Genomic DNA, 13034 nt, shown 5'->3' on the forward strand with positions numbered 1-13034 from the left:
TGGAGAGCAACTTTCATCTGCAGTTGTTATTTGGTTTGAGGAGCCACGTGTTAATAAGGAAAGATCATTGGTGGTACTGCTAGGAAAAACGCTTTCTGAATGCCAATGAATTAATTGTTATGCTGATATATGTTTGTCAAAAACATAATGCAAAGTATATCTTCAGTTTTAGTCGGATTATCTATTTTGTCTATTTTAAATTACTTGAAGTTTGTTGATTTATACCAAAATTAGAGAATTTTGAAAGAATTGCAAAAACAATAAGTGCAGAATTGTAGCTAGCTTTGGTCTTTACAGTGGTATGTATTTTATTAAAAAAATTCAGAAAGTCATCCAACATATAAAGATATCAGTTTATGCATCAATATAACGGTTTGGGCCAAGTCAGGGTTTTTATAGTGGTATCAAAATGGTTTCCTGCCAGCTTGCAGGAATTGGGCTCAGTTTGGTTAGTGCTTGGTTGAAGTGCAATCAGTATTTGATTTGTTATCTTCTATATCATGGCTGATGATTGGAGGTTTGTGCCGGGTATGCACTATACCTGAAGGGGATGTAATTCGCCTCCCAAGGAAGGTGAACTGGAGATTCAGTTTGGTAGCTTGGGTGGTTTAGTGGCACTAGACTACGACCCACAGATGTTGAAGTTAATAGAGATGCCATGCAGGCATTTAGGAATATTGCAGCTGGACAACAATAGATGAAAAATGTATTGCAACAGTTATCTAATACTCTGCAGCAGATAGCACTTCCTCGAGGATGAAGTAGGGAGAGAGCTCTAGATGTTTCTGTTAGTTCTCATAGATCTCGAGTTGAGGATAGAACTCGAGATGGTGCTGGGTACAGAGATGCAGATTGGGTTCAAGTTGAGGATCATGGTGGATTAACTGATAGAGCTGACATACATACTGGCACTCATGATAGGCTGCGGAGGCCCACATTTCTGAGACCTGAGGTGGATGCAGTCAATATTGAGTCTCAGGCCGCTTCTTTTGCTGATGATGTGCTGGCACACTTTACAAAGTGGGATGCTTTACCACAAGTTGTTAAAGATCATTTGAATTTTGATAGGTTCTTTACTTAGAAACAAGAGCATTCTAGAGCTAGGCTAGATCCTGAGAGACAACGACCTCAATAGACTAAGTTACAACAAGTTGCCAGTAAGATGACATTGGAGCACTTTGATGGTACTGGGAGAGTTACAGCTCAAGCATGGATTCATAAGCTCGATACATATTTGGCTTTGCATCCTATGTCTGAAGTGGACGCTATCAAATTTGGAGTGTTGTATCTGGACGGAGCTGCCCATGACTGGTGGTACCATGGGTTGGTTTCTTTGCGACATGATCAGATCACTTCCTACCAGGAGTTTGTGGATTGCCTGATTAAGAGATTTGATAGGAAGGATCTAGAGGTGTACTTCCGTGAGTTGGATCAGCTGAAGTAGTTTGGTGGATTAGAGAACTACATCAGTGAGTTCTAGAGGCTTTCAGTCATGGTTTATGATATTTCGGAGTGCAAATGAGTGATTTTGTTCATGGAGGGATTGACTGAGCCACACCGTGGATGGGCGAAGTCATTGGACCTATCTTCTCTACAGTTAGCGATGAGGAAGGCACGTGACTTGGAGTCCTTTTCTCAAAGCAAGTTTTCTTTGGATTCTTCTACTCTTCTACCTAATGATGTGGAGTCCCCACTAGTTGTTGAGGATAAGGGCAAGTCAGTGGGGAGATCTGATGACACTTCTAGAGAGGATTTGAGGAGGCGTCAACTTTACTTATGGTGCAAGGGCTTTTTCTCTAAGGGTCATACTTGTGCGTTAAGGCCAAAGGGAGCGACGAATCATGGTATGTGGGTTTACACTGATATGATTGAGGATGACTCATCACAGTAACATGAGGATGCTGATGAAGATGATCGCGTTGATGATAGACTTTATACTGTGATGAGTATTTATAGTTTGGTATTGGACTCACATGTTTAGGATTTGCACTAGGTATAGAGTTGGCCTGAGCCTAAGTTGGATTGTTTGTAGGATGATTGGGTAGGCATAATGGAGAGTGTTGAGATCTCCTATGAATTTGCCAGTTAGCGATGTTCCAACTTTTACATCATCAGCATAGATATTTGGTGCCGTGTTGCAGGTTATGTTATGAGTCCTGATGATGGCATTGGCATTCAATTGGTTTAGTGAGGACGGGGACATCACTTGCTTTTTGTGGGATCCGGGTGGAGGTTTTTGTTTCATTCCAGATTGCTTGAGGACAAGCAATTTCGGGGAGGGAGCACTGTAATGTCCTCGTTTTTGGCTAGTCTATGCAGTTGATTGAGTTAGCTCATCACAGCGACCCTCGTGAGTTGACAGGGTGTTTTGGGGGTCTCAGTTGATTACTTACTATTTTTAGTAAGTATATTATGGGTAGTTGCTATTTTTAGCATAGTGGATGGCTTAGTAGTTGGTCAACACTTGCTGTTAATCAGGTTAATAATTACATGAGCTCTTACTTATTTATTCATTGAGTTGCATTATTATAATAATGTTTATATTATTCTAATAATGATTTAAAGAGATATTTCTAAAAAGCAAGTTGGCAAGTTTCTAGTGTTGAGTTCTTTTGGGAAACTTCCACGTTTTTTGAAGTGGAAATCTATGGAAACTTTTGCCAATGAAAAAGCTTATAAATGAGAGCTCTTTTCATTAGGAAAAGACACACTTGATTATAAATTAGATTTTGTGCCTTGCGGCTTTTTTCCTGGGTTAACTGTATGCCCTTGTTGATGTATAAGGGTTGAAAATACTTTGCAAATTAGCTACTGAGGTGTAGATAAGTTTGCCCAACTTCTCTATTGTCATCACTGTATTTGAGGATTGTTTTCATTCCATTGCTGAAGTATAGTGGATCTGATTTTTGTTAGTTAATCTCCCACTGTATCCCTATAGCTAAGGAGAGAACAATGGACATCTACAAATTGCAGAAATTCAAATTGCCTGGCAGCTGCAATTTCTGATTGGGGAGAGCAATTGACTTTTTGAGGATGACATTTTTGGTGTGGCAGCGTTTGTGAAGTCAGAGTTGTGCCCATAAAGACAATGTTGCATCTTGGAGACTGCAGACGGCTTGATACCAGTCCTGCGACCATTTTACCTAGCTGCTGGACATGGAGTTACTACCTGCGGTTGCTCATTTGGGGGTCATGCATTCATCCTATGCTTCCGTATTGGTGGCCGGCTTGCACATTCATTTTGGGTAGTGATTGGTGTTAGAGTGGAGAGCAACTTTCATCTACGGTTGTTGTTTGGTTTGAGGAGCCACATGTTAATAAGGAAAGCATCATTGGTAGTACAGCTAGGCAAAACACTTGCTTTTCAGGTGCTAGTGAATTAATTGTTATGCTGATATATGTTTGTCAAAAACATAATGCAAAGTATATCTTCAGTTTCAGTCGGATTATCTATTTTGTTTATTTTAAATTACTTGAAGTTTGTTGATTTATACCAAAGTTAGAGAACTTTGAAAGAATTGCAAAAACGATAAGAAGTGCAGAATTGCAGCCAGCTTGGGTCTTTATAGTGGTATGTATTTTATTAAAAAAATCAGAAAATCATCCAACATATAAAAATATTAATTTGTGCATTAATATAACGGTTTGGGCCAAGTTGGGGTTTTTACACTGTTTGTGTGGTACCAGCAACATTACATCAAATCAATGAGCTATATCTGACACAAAGTGGCTAGTGTGAACCTTGTGGTTGCCTTACTTGTTCATGCATTGTCATATCGTTTAGCATTTGAGGTTTTCTTGTCACGAGAGGGTAGAATAATTGACATTTTATTCTGCAGTGAGAAGTGTCACAAAACAAACATCAACATAGATCAGAACAGCACTATCTTCGTTGCTGGTTGGTTAATAATGTAATAGTACTATACTGAAATCTATCTCCACAAATCTGAAGCATTTTTAGCCTTTATCTTGTATTTTGTGAACATCAATTTCTAAGGGTCACACACAGCAAATGTAAGGTCAGGATTTCAATAGTTTTTGTCACATAGTCAGCTCAACTCTGTCTTGATGAATGATTGTTAAATTATATATTCATGTTCAATTTGCATTAGGCACTGTGTATTTATTTCTGAGTGTTGTTTAAGACATTCAACATTTGCAAATCAGAAAACTACTCACAGAAAGGTCACATTTATATATGCATACAAAGCTTTTGTTGAAATGTCTATGATATCTCTATGCAATTGTTGAGACAATATTGTCACAAATTGCACTTTGAATGATCCTTAACAAACCACATTGAAAAATAAATTGAACTACAATCAAATACAAAGTGCTAAGTTATTTGTGGGTTTTTGGGAAAAATTTCTAGGGTGGCCATTACCTAACCAAACTAACCATAGATCCTCTGAGTTGACATCTTTCACTGAAGATTAATCAGGTATAAGGAACAACCCTCTTGATAATTTCAAAGCTGGTAAATTCAGTATAAAATATTTGAAGAAATGAAGCATTAGCATGTGTGCGTGAATTAAAGTATCTCTGAATTTCTAAATGTGACATCCTTTATCTGCTGCACAGACAGGAGTCGAATGTTATAATGTTTACATCTCAAAGGTTACATTGTGAGCTTCGATTGCTATAAATTGATGAGGGAGTTTGTGTTGATGGGGAGGGGTGGTGTGTTGAACAATAATGGCCATACTGATTAATACTCTTTCTTGAATCTGTGGCAGCTGTTTCACTGGATGGAGAAACATGGCAACGTTACTGCTTCCTCTTACACAAGTTGTATTACATTAATGGGGAAAGCACACCTCCCAAAAAATGCTTTGGATCTCTACTGCAATTCAAAAGATAAAAATATCAAATCAAATGTGTTTGTATGTAATGCAATGTTAAAATGTCTTATTTCCAACAGGAGGGCTCAAACTGCTTTTAAGATGTTTGATCAGATGCAGAATGGGGGTCTAATTCCAGATATTGTTACATACTCTACGGTACAGTCTTTTGTTCTTAACAGAAAAAAATCTAGATAATTTCTTCTGGATGTATGGTAGTAGAAGGGTTCTTTTAGAATATAAGATTCAATATGTCACTATTTTGTTTATGATTGGTATGGTATCCTCCTTTAAAGTGCAATGATTAGTACAATATGCGGCCAGAAGTGTTTAAATGTTCCTAACTACAATTAGAGGTGTTCTCTTTTGCAATAGATTTTTAATTTTTTTGTTTACTGATATTGATTGATTCTATATTGTTTAACTTATATCAACTATAGTGAGTGGGACTCATTTTTGAGATTATCTTTAGGGAATGAATGATTTTTAGACCTCTTTATGAAATGTGCAGTAATGCACATGATCTAGAATGGGTGTTAATTTATCTGGGCGTTGGAGGGGAATGACATTTCAGCAAAGCTCTCTGACATCTATCTTCTAATCTTTATGCATGTGGCAAGTGTAGTTGCTTTCAGCCTGTATAAAAATGCGGCATGGTTATTCAAAAGCATGTGATTTTTTGAAAGATCTCAAAGGAAAGGGCTTGAAGCTAGATGCAGTGATGTATGGATCTGTTTTAGCTATCTGTGCTTCAAATGGTCGTGATGAAGAAGCTGAAGCTTGTTTTCAACAGATGAAGAATGAGGGTCTTTCTGCCAATGAGTTTCATTATAGCTCCCTCCTAAATGCTTATGCAGAAAAAGGAAAGTATGAACAGGCTGAGAAACTAGTAGATGAGATGAAATCTTCTGGCATAGTACCTAACAAGGTAATATTATGAAATCTTTTGCTGATGCTGAAGCACATTCAATTGACTTTGTCAGAATTTCATAGTTATAGGAAACTGCTTGTCTATAGGTCAAATTTTGTTTTTGCTATAACCACCTCTGAATACCATACAAAAAGGTGACATGCATACATATCAGAAGTTTGTGCTTTGTTAAATATTTCATTTGTAAATATGAGTGGATGTTAAATACGTATTCACTTTTAAGTATATTGATTTTATGTAGGATTGCAAAGCAATCTCAGAAACATAACAATGAAATTGTTTCTTATATTAATTGAATATTTTCCTCTCTTTTCGTATGGAATAATAGCATTGATGTACATTGTACATCCACTTGATTATTTTTTATGCAACTTTTCCTTCTTTCAGTGGTGTCCACTTGTTTGAGATGATAATTTTGTATCTATCCATGTGTTTTGAGCTTAGAAATATTAAAAGAGAATATTCAGAGCAATTTTAGAGAACGAAGGACCTTTTGTCTTTCATTATTATCAGTTGATTAGCCACCATGGGAAGCATGTAAAAAACTGTAATTATCATCACTTTCCCATACATGGTCTACACATTGCTCCCACACAATCTTTTGTGTAAATTCCCTATTCAAAATATACACATGAGAATTCCACAAGAAAAAGAAAATTCCAACACGTTAAAATATCTGAACAGCAGTAAATTGTTTTTGTGTTTTCTGTTATTTCAATGGGATACAAAACTTAAGTATAATTCTATAAAATCTTGAAACAAAACCACCTAATATTTGCATCCAGTTCCATTAAATGATAAAGAATTACTACAAAAATAAGCAGGCTACTAACTTATCCAAATATCCTCAAAATCTTTGCAAAGCAAAAACCTAACCAAACTAACCATAGATTCCAATTGGAAACCTTTTAAATGCACACAGACCCTGTATAAATCTGTTCACTAAAAGAAAATAGATGCACTCTGACTTTGAGATTTGAAGATTTTCATCCTCCTATCTGCAAGCTTCTGCCATTACATAGCTGCCTAGGAAGGATATAATAGCTTTTATCTCAAAATGCAAAAAGGTGTTATTTTCTTCCAGAAGCCAATTCCATAGAGCCCCTCTTTTTCTTATTTTTCTTCCAAAATTATTTTTAGCTCATTAGATGACCTTAGACATTAGGGTCTTTTATCGGTCTCTTGTCAATATTCTAATGTATTGAAACTCTGAATAGACATGATGAAATAAATTTATTAAGTCTGCAATGCCCATTTTTTGAAATAGGATTTAATAATAATAAAATTAAAATATAAAAGTATAAAAATCAAATATAATTTATAAATATAAAAGAATAAAATTGAACATAACCAAAATTTAGTTAAGTTTAATGAATGGTCAAAAGGCATGATATGAAAAGTTGTGACTCCTTCAAACATGAGATATCAAAGTAAGGAGAACTTCATTTGAAAGGGGGAAAAGAGGAAGAGAAAACGGAAGGTGTGAATCAATAGAGAACTAAGGAAGTGACTCCTTTAAAAGGAAAAATTTATGAATGGTTGTGACTCTCTCAAAAGATTGTAAATATGAAAGGTTATGACTCTTTCAATGGGCATCAATAATGAAGGCTTGTGACTCTTTCAAAGAGTTCTGATTATGAAAAGTATTGACTTTCTCAGAAGGCAGGAATGATGAAGGGTTGTGACTCTTGCCAAGGGGTAGTCATGGTGAAGAGGTGTAACTTCTCCCACTCATGATGTCATCTTTCTTATTCACCTACAACATTGAAGAAGCAAATAGGCTATTGCTAGGTTTGATGTGCCCAAAATCTGACAACTCTTGTATAGTATGCTTTATCTCAACCTTAATTACATGAGTATGATGATAGTGGGTAATAATAATGGGCTTAGTCCTTGGCATCAACTCAGTAGTATGTTGGAAATCCCTATTTGGTGGAAAATTTGGAGGCATGTTGTCAAACAGTAGTACATGCTTGAACTCAAATATCTAGATGATACCTACCTTCCTCAAAAGTAGTAATGCCCTAGGATAAATCCTTAATGATGCAACACTCACCAATCCATCTCCCTTCATCATTCCTTGTCTTTCCAAATAGTGTGCAACTTCGTTTCTATTGATCTAACTATCTTGTGTTTCACAATCCTCTCTCTTCATTGGTCAACAAAACATAGCACCATTGTTTGGAACGTAAAAGTGAACTCACCAAACAAATGGATCCAATGAATCCTTAATACAATATGAACTTGTGATATTGCTGTTATGATTTAACTGTGTGATTTTGAGTCAAACTCATTGACCCATGTTTCATGAGTAGTGATTCAACATGAATCCATCTCTCATGAGAATAAATGGAACGCTTAGCACTCATTGGATCTAGGTGATGAACAATATGAACTGCTAAAGGAATAATATAAATGTTGTGGAATAGGGTGACCATCCAATACTGCTTAAACTATCGAATCATCTAATTACAAGATGAGGAATATCCATCTACAATTGCTATGTCAAAACTTGTGAACTCTTTTGTATTCAACATAAATTGGGCTACCAAACATTGATAAATAAAATAATGGGTAGCCTCTGATTAGTAGAGCTACAACTTGCTTCCCTCAATCCTTCTTCTAAATTGGAAGGAATGAAATATCAAAGCCTCAAACAACAATGCTATTAGATAGTTGATCTTTGCCCTTCTAACGAAGAAGGTGTGACCACCCCTCCATGTTTTGACCCCTCATTACCATCGCATGCCTTTGTTCATTGTTGTAGCTCACCCTTATCATCTAAATTGACCTCAATCATGTATACCTTTCCTTTTTCCAAACACGTCTGTGATGGATCCCTTGGCCTTTGTGGTTGAAGCATAATTGCTTCCTTGTCTCATTGAGAATCATGTCACCAAGCTATTGCTTATAGTGTTTGTCTTGTAATCTAATGCAAACAGTCTATATGGGGTCCTTTTGTTGTTGCTTTTGTACCACTACCTCCAAGAAATGTCTTGAAAACATTGTCCCAATGTAGTAGCCCTCAAAATTAAATTCCTCTTAATGGAAACTTGTACACGAAGACTCCAATGCATACAATGAATCCTTAATACAATATGAACTGCTAAATGAATAATATAAATGTTGTGGAATAGGGTGACCATCCAATACCACTTACAACTATCAAATGATCTAATTACAAGAGAAGGAATATCCATCTATAGTTGCTATGTCAAAACTTGTAAACTCTTTTGTCTTCAACATAAACTGGGTTACCAAACATTGATTAATAAAATAATGGGTAGCCCCTGATTAGCAGAGCTACAACCTGCTGATTAGTAGAGCTACAACCTGCTTCCCTCATCCTTCTTCTAACTTGGAAGGAATGACATATCAAAGCCTCAAACAACAATGCTATTAGATAGTTGATCTTCCCCTTCTAATGAAGGTGTGACCACCCCTCCATGTTTTGACTCCACGTTACCATCGCATGCCTTTGTCAATTGTTGTAGCTCACCCTTATTCATCTAAATTGACCTCAATCATGTATACCTTTCCTTTTTCCAAATACTTATGTGATGGATCCCTTGGCCTTTGTGGTTGAAGCATAATTGCTTCCTCGTCTCATTAAGAATCACGTCACCAAGCTATTGCTTATAGTGTTTGTCTTGTAATCTAATGCAAACAGTCTATAAGGGGTCCTTTTGTTGTTGCTTTTGTACCACTACCTCGAAGAAATGCCCTGAAAACGTTGCCCCAATGTAATAGCCCTCAAAAGTAAATTCCTATTAATGGAAACTTGTACGTTTAGACTCTTTCCAATTTGTATGACATTTTTTTACACTTTTCCTAGTGTTCAGTAGTTAGGCTTTATATCAAACATTTTATTTTTAGCTTCTTTCCTTTGCCCATAAGGAATGAGTAGCTAGAAATGGAAAGGGTGGCTGATCAATGCATCATTATATAAATGGAACTGGAAGCCAATATGATTCTGAAATCAATAGAAGCTTCTTATCTCCATCCAATCCCATAGGATCACAAACGCATTCACTTAGTCCATGGTACACACTGAGATCTGGGGAACCATCCTTTCAATCATAAGCAGATGGAGGGCTGAACTGAACAACTGACCCATTAGAAGTGGCCGAGGGCAAAAACCTGGATCTACTTGATCCAATGAGGGTGGAGAAGCCTTAGCCATATCTGAAGTCAACCTGCTCAGTTTCTAACTCAAATTGATTTAATTATTTGTTTAAAGGTTTCAGAACAACTAGCATGGCATAAAAATTAAATCAGTCATAGTGCATGACTACATTGATGGTCATTTTTCAGACATTACAGTTTTCAGCTTACGAAATACAGTGATATCAAGGAATTATCTCTGATCTTTTTAGCAGATAACAACATTTACATTTCATACAATGATCAGCCCTTATCTTGCCCTAATCTTGCACCAGCAATCCTGGAGTCTTCAATGTTAATCTCTTGGTTTAGAACTTGAAAAAACGACTTTTGAATTCTGTAAGGCCAACAAAGATTTTTTTTGCAGTTTTTCTGTCTTATGAACAACCTGCAATTGAATTTGGCTTACAGCAGAAAATGCTTAACTATAGTACAGTTTCCTCTGCCTTCTTTCATTACAAGTTTCTATTTTGCAGATTGATTTGGCAATCATACAGGAAATCTATTGGTGTAATCATGGACTATATGGTTAAAATGGATTTCCAAACATTTTTTTCTATCTCTATTATCTGCCATTCATTAAAGAGTTGCATTGATATATTTCAGCTTCCTTACCAGATAACTGTTACTCATGCACAGGAACAATGGACTGTTTCGACTTTCAACAACCTTTTTTTAAGGCTGATGTTGATTGCAGTTTTAACTTCTGCTCAAGGAAACTGCTTCAGAATATCTCACAACTGATTACTGAACTAAAAAATGCGTCTCTTCTTTACTTCTGAGCATTATATGTTATCTTTAACATGAAATTGGTCTGGTGTGGGGTATTGTGAGGGCCCCCTTCCTGATTCTTAAATAAAACTCTTAATTTACTCAGAGAAGTAAAGTATCATAATACTTGTTAAGTTTTTAAGGCATAGGATTGGTTGGCTGTAAAAAAATCAATTATGTAACTCCAATAGACTGAATGAAATTGGCAGTTGAGTTCTATATATATGTGTGTGTGTGTGTGTGTGTGTGTGTGTGTGTGTATGCTGACTGTGCTTTTCTCCTTATTTTATTTGCACATTTTCTTTGTTATGTTTGGAGCCTTTGTACAATATTTAAAAAAAAGGAGAAACTGTATTATATATGAGATGTGTGCCTGTCTATTTCTGAGATTTGTTTGTGATGGCCAATAACTATTAAATTTAACTTTACCTTATACCTCTCAGAATTAAAGGTTTTGTCATGCTTATTTGCAGTATTGTCTGTTACATTTATGAGGTTTAATATTTCTATGCTTCTGTAGGTGGTATTGAATTCATTGATGAAGGTATATGTTAAAAGTGGGTATTTTGGAAAAGCAAAGAAGGTGCTTGCTGAACTGGATAATTCTGACCATATTTCTAATGAGGTACAGACATAGAATCCTTTCCACTTTATGCAAAGTATGTACTCCTTGTCGGGAATATATCTTGCTGATCTTTTTTTCTATTAAGATAGTTTAATAAATAATTACACTACTAGTTCAGAGTTCTCAAAAACAACCTAAAAAGACAAACTTTTCACACCCCCCCTGCATATATACGCTTACAAAATTAGGGGGGTGACGGTATCATTTTTTTTGACTAACAGTCCATTACAATTACTATTTACATTACATGGATCAGCAATTTAATAAACTGATACTAACTTATTGAAGTTAACCCTATCCATCCTTGAGGTCGGACACCTCCTCATGAGTCCCTTGTTCAGCTTCATTCTGACTGTTAACTTGACTGGGCATTGTATTCCAACCATCATGCTGTACTGTACCTTGTCCTTCCTGAATTTGGACTGAACCTCTAACAGACTGCTGATCAGCTCTCCAGCCGGATTGAACAGCACCAACCTGCTCCTGCTCCTCGCTATCTATATTTTGAATTTTCCCATCCTGTCTGAGGAAGCTCAGTTTGAGGGACATCATGCAGCTGCCATTCACTAATATAATTGTTCAAAATTCAAATCATCCATTTCTGTTGGAGCCAAGAAGGATTGGAATCCTGATATATATTTTGCTGCTTGCACCTGTTCTTTCTTTATCATTAAACACCCTTCACAAACTAGCTTCATGAAGTCTGATCTTGTGATTTTGAGAACCAATGATACCTGTGACATAATATAAAAATGGGTGAGTTTAAGATTAAACTCAGTAAGCTTCCTCCCCTCAACTTGAAAAATTTCTTTAGTCCTGTCCTTCCATAGAGTCCATAACACTTCAATAGTCAGAACAGACCAAAAGCTATTGAATTTAGAATCAAATCTATCCACATAACCAGCAAGGACCTCTGACCAAGAAAAACTATTAATACAGTTCTACAGACATGGAGACCCCAAAAAAATGGACCATATCTTACGTGCATATAAACATTCAAAAAAAAGATGTTCAAATGACTCATGAACATTACAAATTTTACAACACACAAGAGCAAGACCAATTGATGAAAGGACTTTCCCAACAGCTAAATTTTTAAATAATAGCAACACTTGAAACAAAGTTTTTTCGGCTCTGCTTTACTTTTCCACATGTATTCAAAGAAAAAAGACCAACTTGAAAAAGGATTAATTTGCCCCCAACACTGAGATACCCTGGTTATGAGAGAGGAGTCATTTTTCATATAGAGATAAACTTTTTTGGTCGTACTTTCAGACAACAGATTACCATCAATCCATTTAATCTTTTTTAAGAATCCATTAGTATCTAACATTTCTTTTGGATTACAACTTGGTATTGCTTTCTTGATAAGAGTGTATGTCTTTTTCTGTGAATCCGGGATGCTAAATCTGCTTTTGATATCCTCCCACTCCCTTATCTGCCCCCCTTCCATAATGTCCTGAATCAAGGAAATCCCCTTTAAGTTGTAGGCCTTGGCCAAACAGCTTTGTGTTAAAGCCAAAGGTTTTCCATTATAGGAAAGCCCCCACCAAATAGATCTATCTTTGACCAGATAGTGTGGGGGTCCTCCTGCTGCTCTCCTCATCAGAATATACTGCCTCACATGAATCCAGGCCTTCCAAAAAACTTGAAAAATCTTGGACCCTGATAACTTCGTATTGAAATCACCAAAAACAATGTC

General features: G+C 36.3%; 1 protein-coding gene across 3 annotated transcripts in view; it reads left to right on the plus strand.

Moving 5' to 3' along the window:
- The window catches only part of EMB3103 (Pentatricopeptide repeat (PPR) superfamily protein), a 386652-nt gene that overhangs the window by 110563 nt on the left and 263055 nt on the right, over positions 1-13034 (plus strand). For 2 of the 3 annotated variants that reach the window (XM_089830305.1, XM_089830309.1), the window contains exons 3-5: positions 4737-5000; positions 5467-5769; positions 11228-11332. In XM_089830305.1, coding sequence (XP_089686431.1) covers positions 4737-5000; positions 5467-5769; positions 11228-11332 — 672 coding nt within the window. The remainder of the gene's footprint in view (positions 1-4736; positions 5001-5466; positions 5770-11227; positions 11333-13034) is intronic. The other variant, XM_089830315.1, reaches the window with a different exon arrangement.

This window comes from Cupressus sempervirens, chromosome 1, assembly GCF_028749045.1.
Source record: "Cupressus sempervirens isolate cs-2001-9-10 chromosome 1, ASM2874904v1, whole genome shotgun sequence".
NCBI lineage: Eukaryota > Viridiplantae > Streptophyta > Pinopsida > Cupressales > Cupressaceae > Cupressus > Cupressus sempervirens.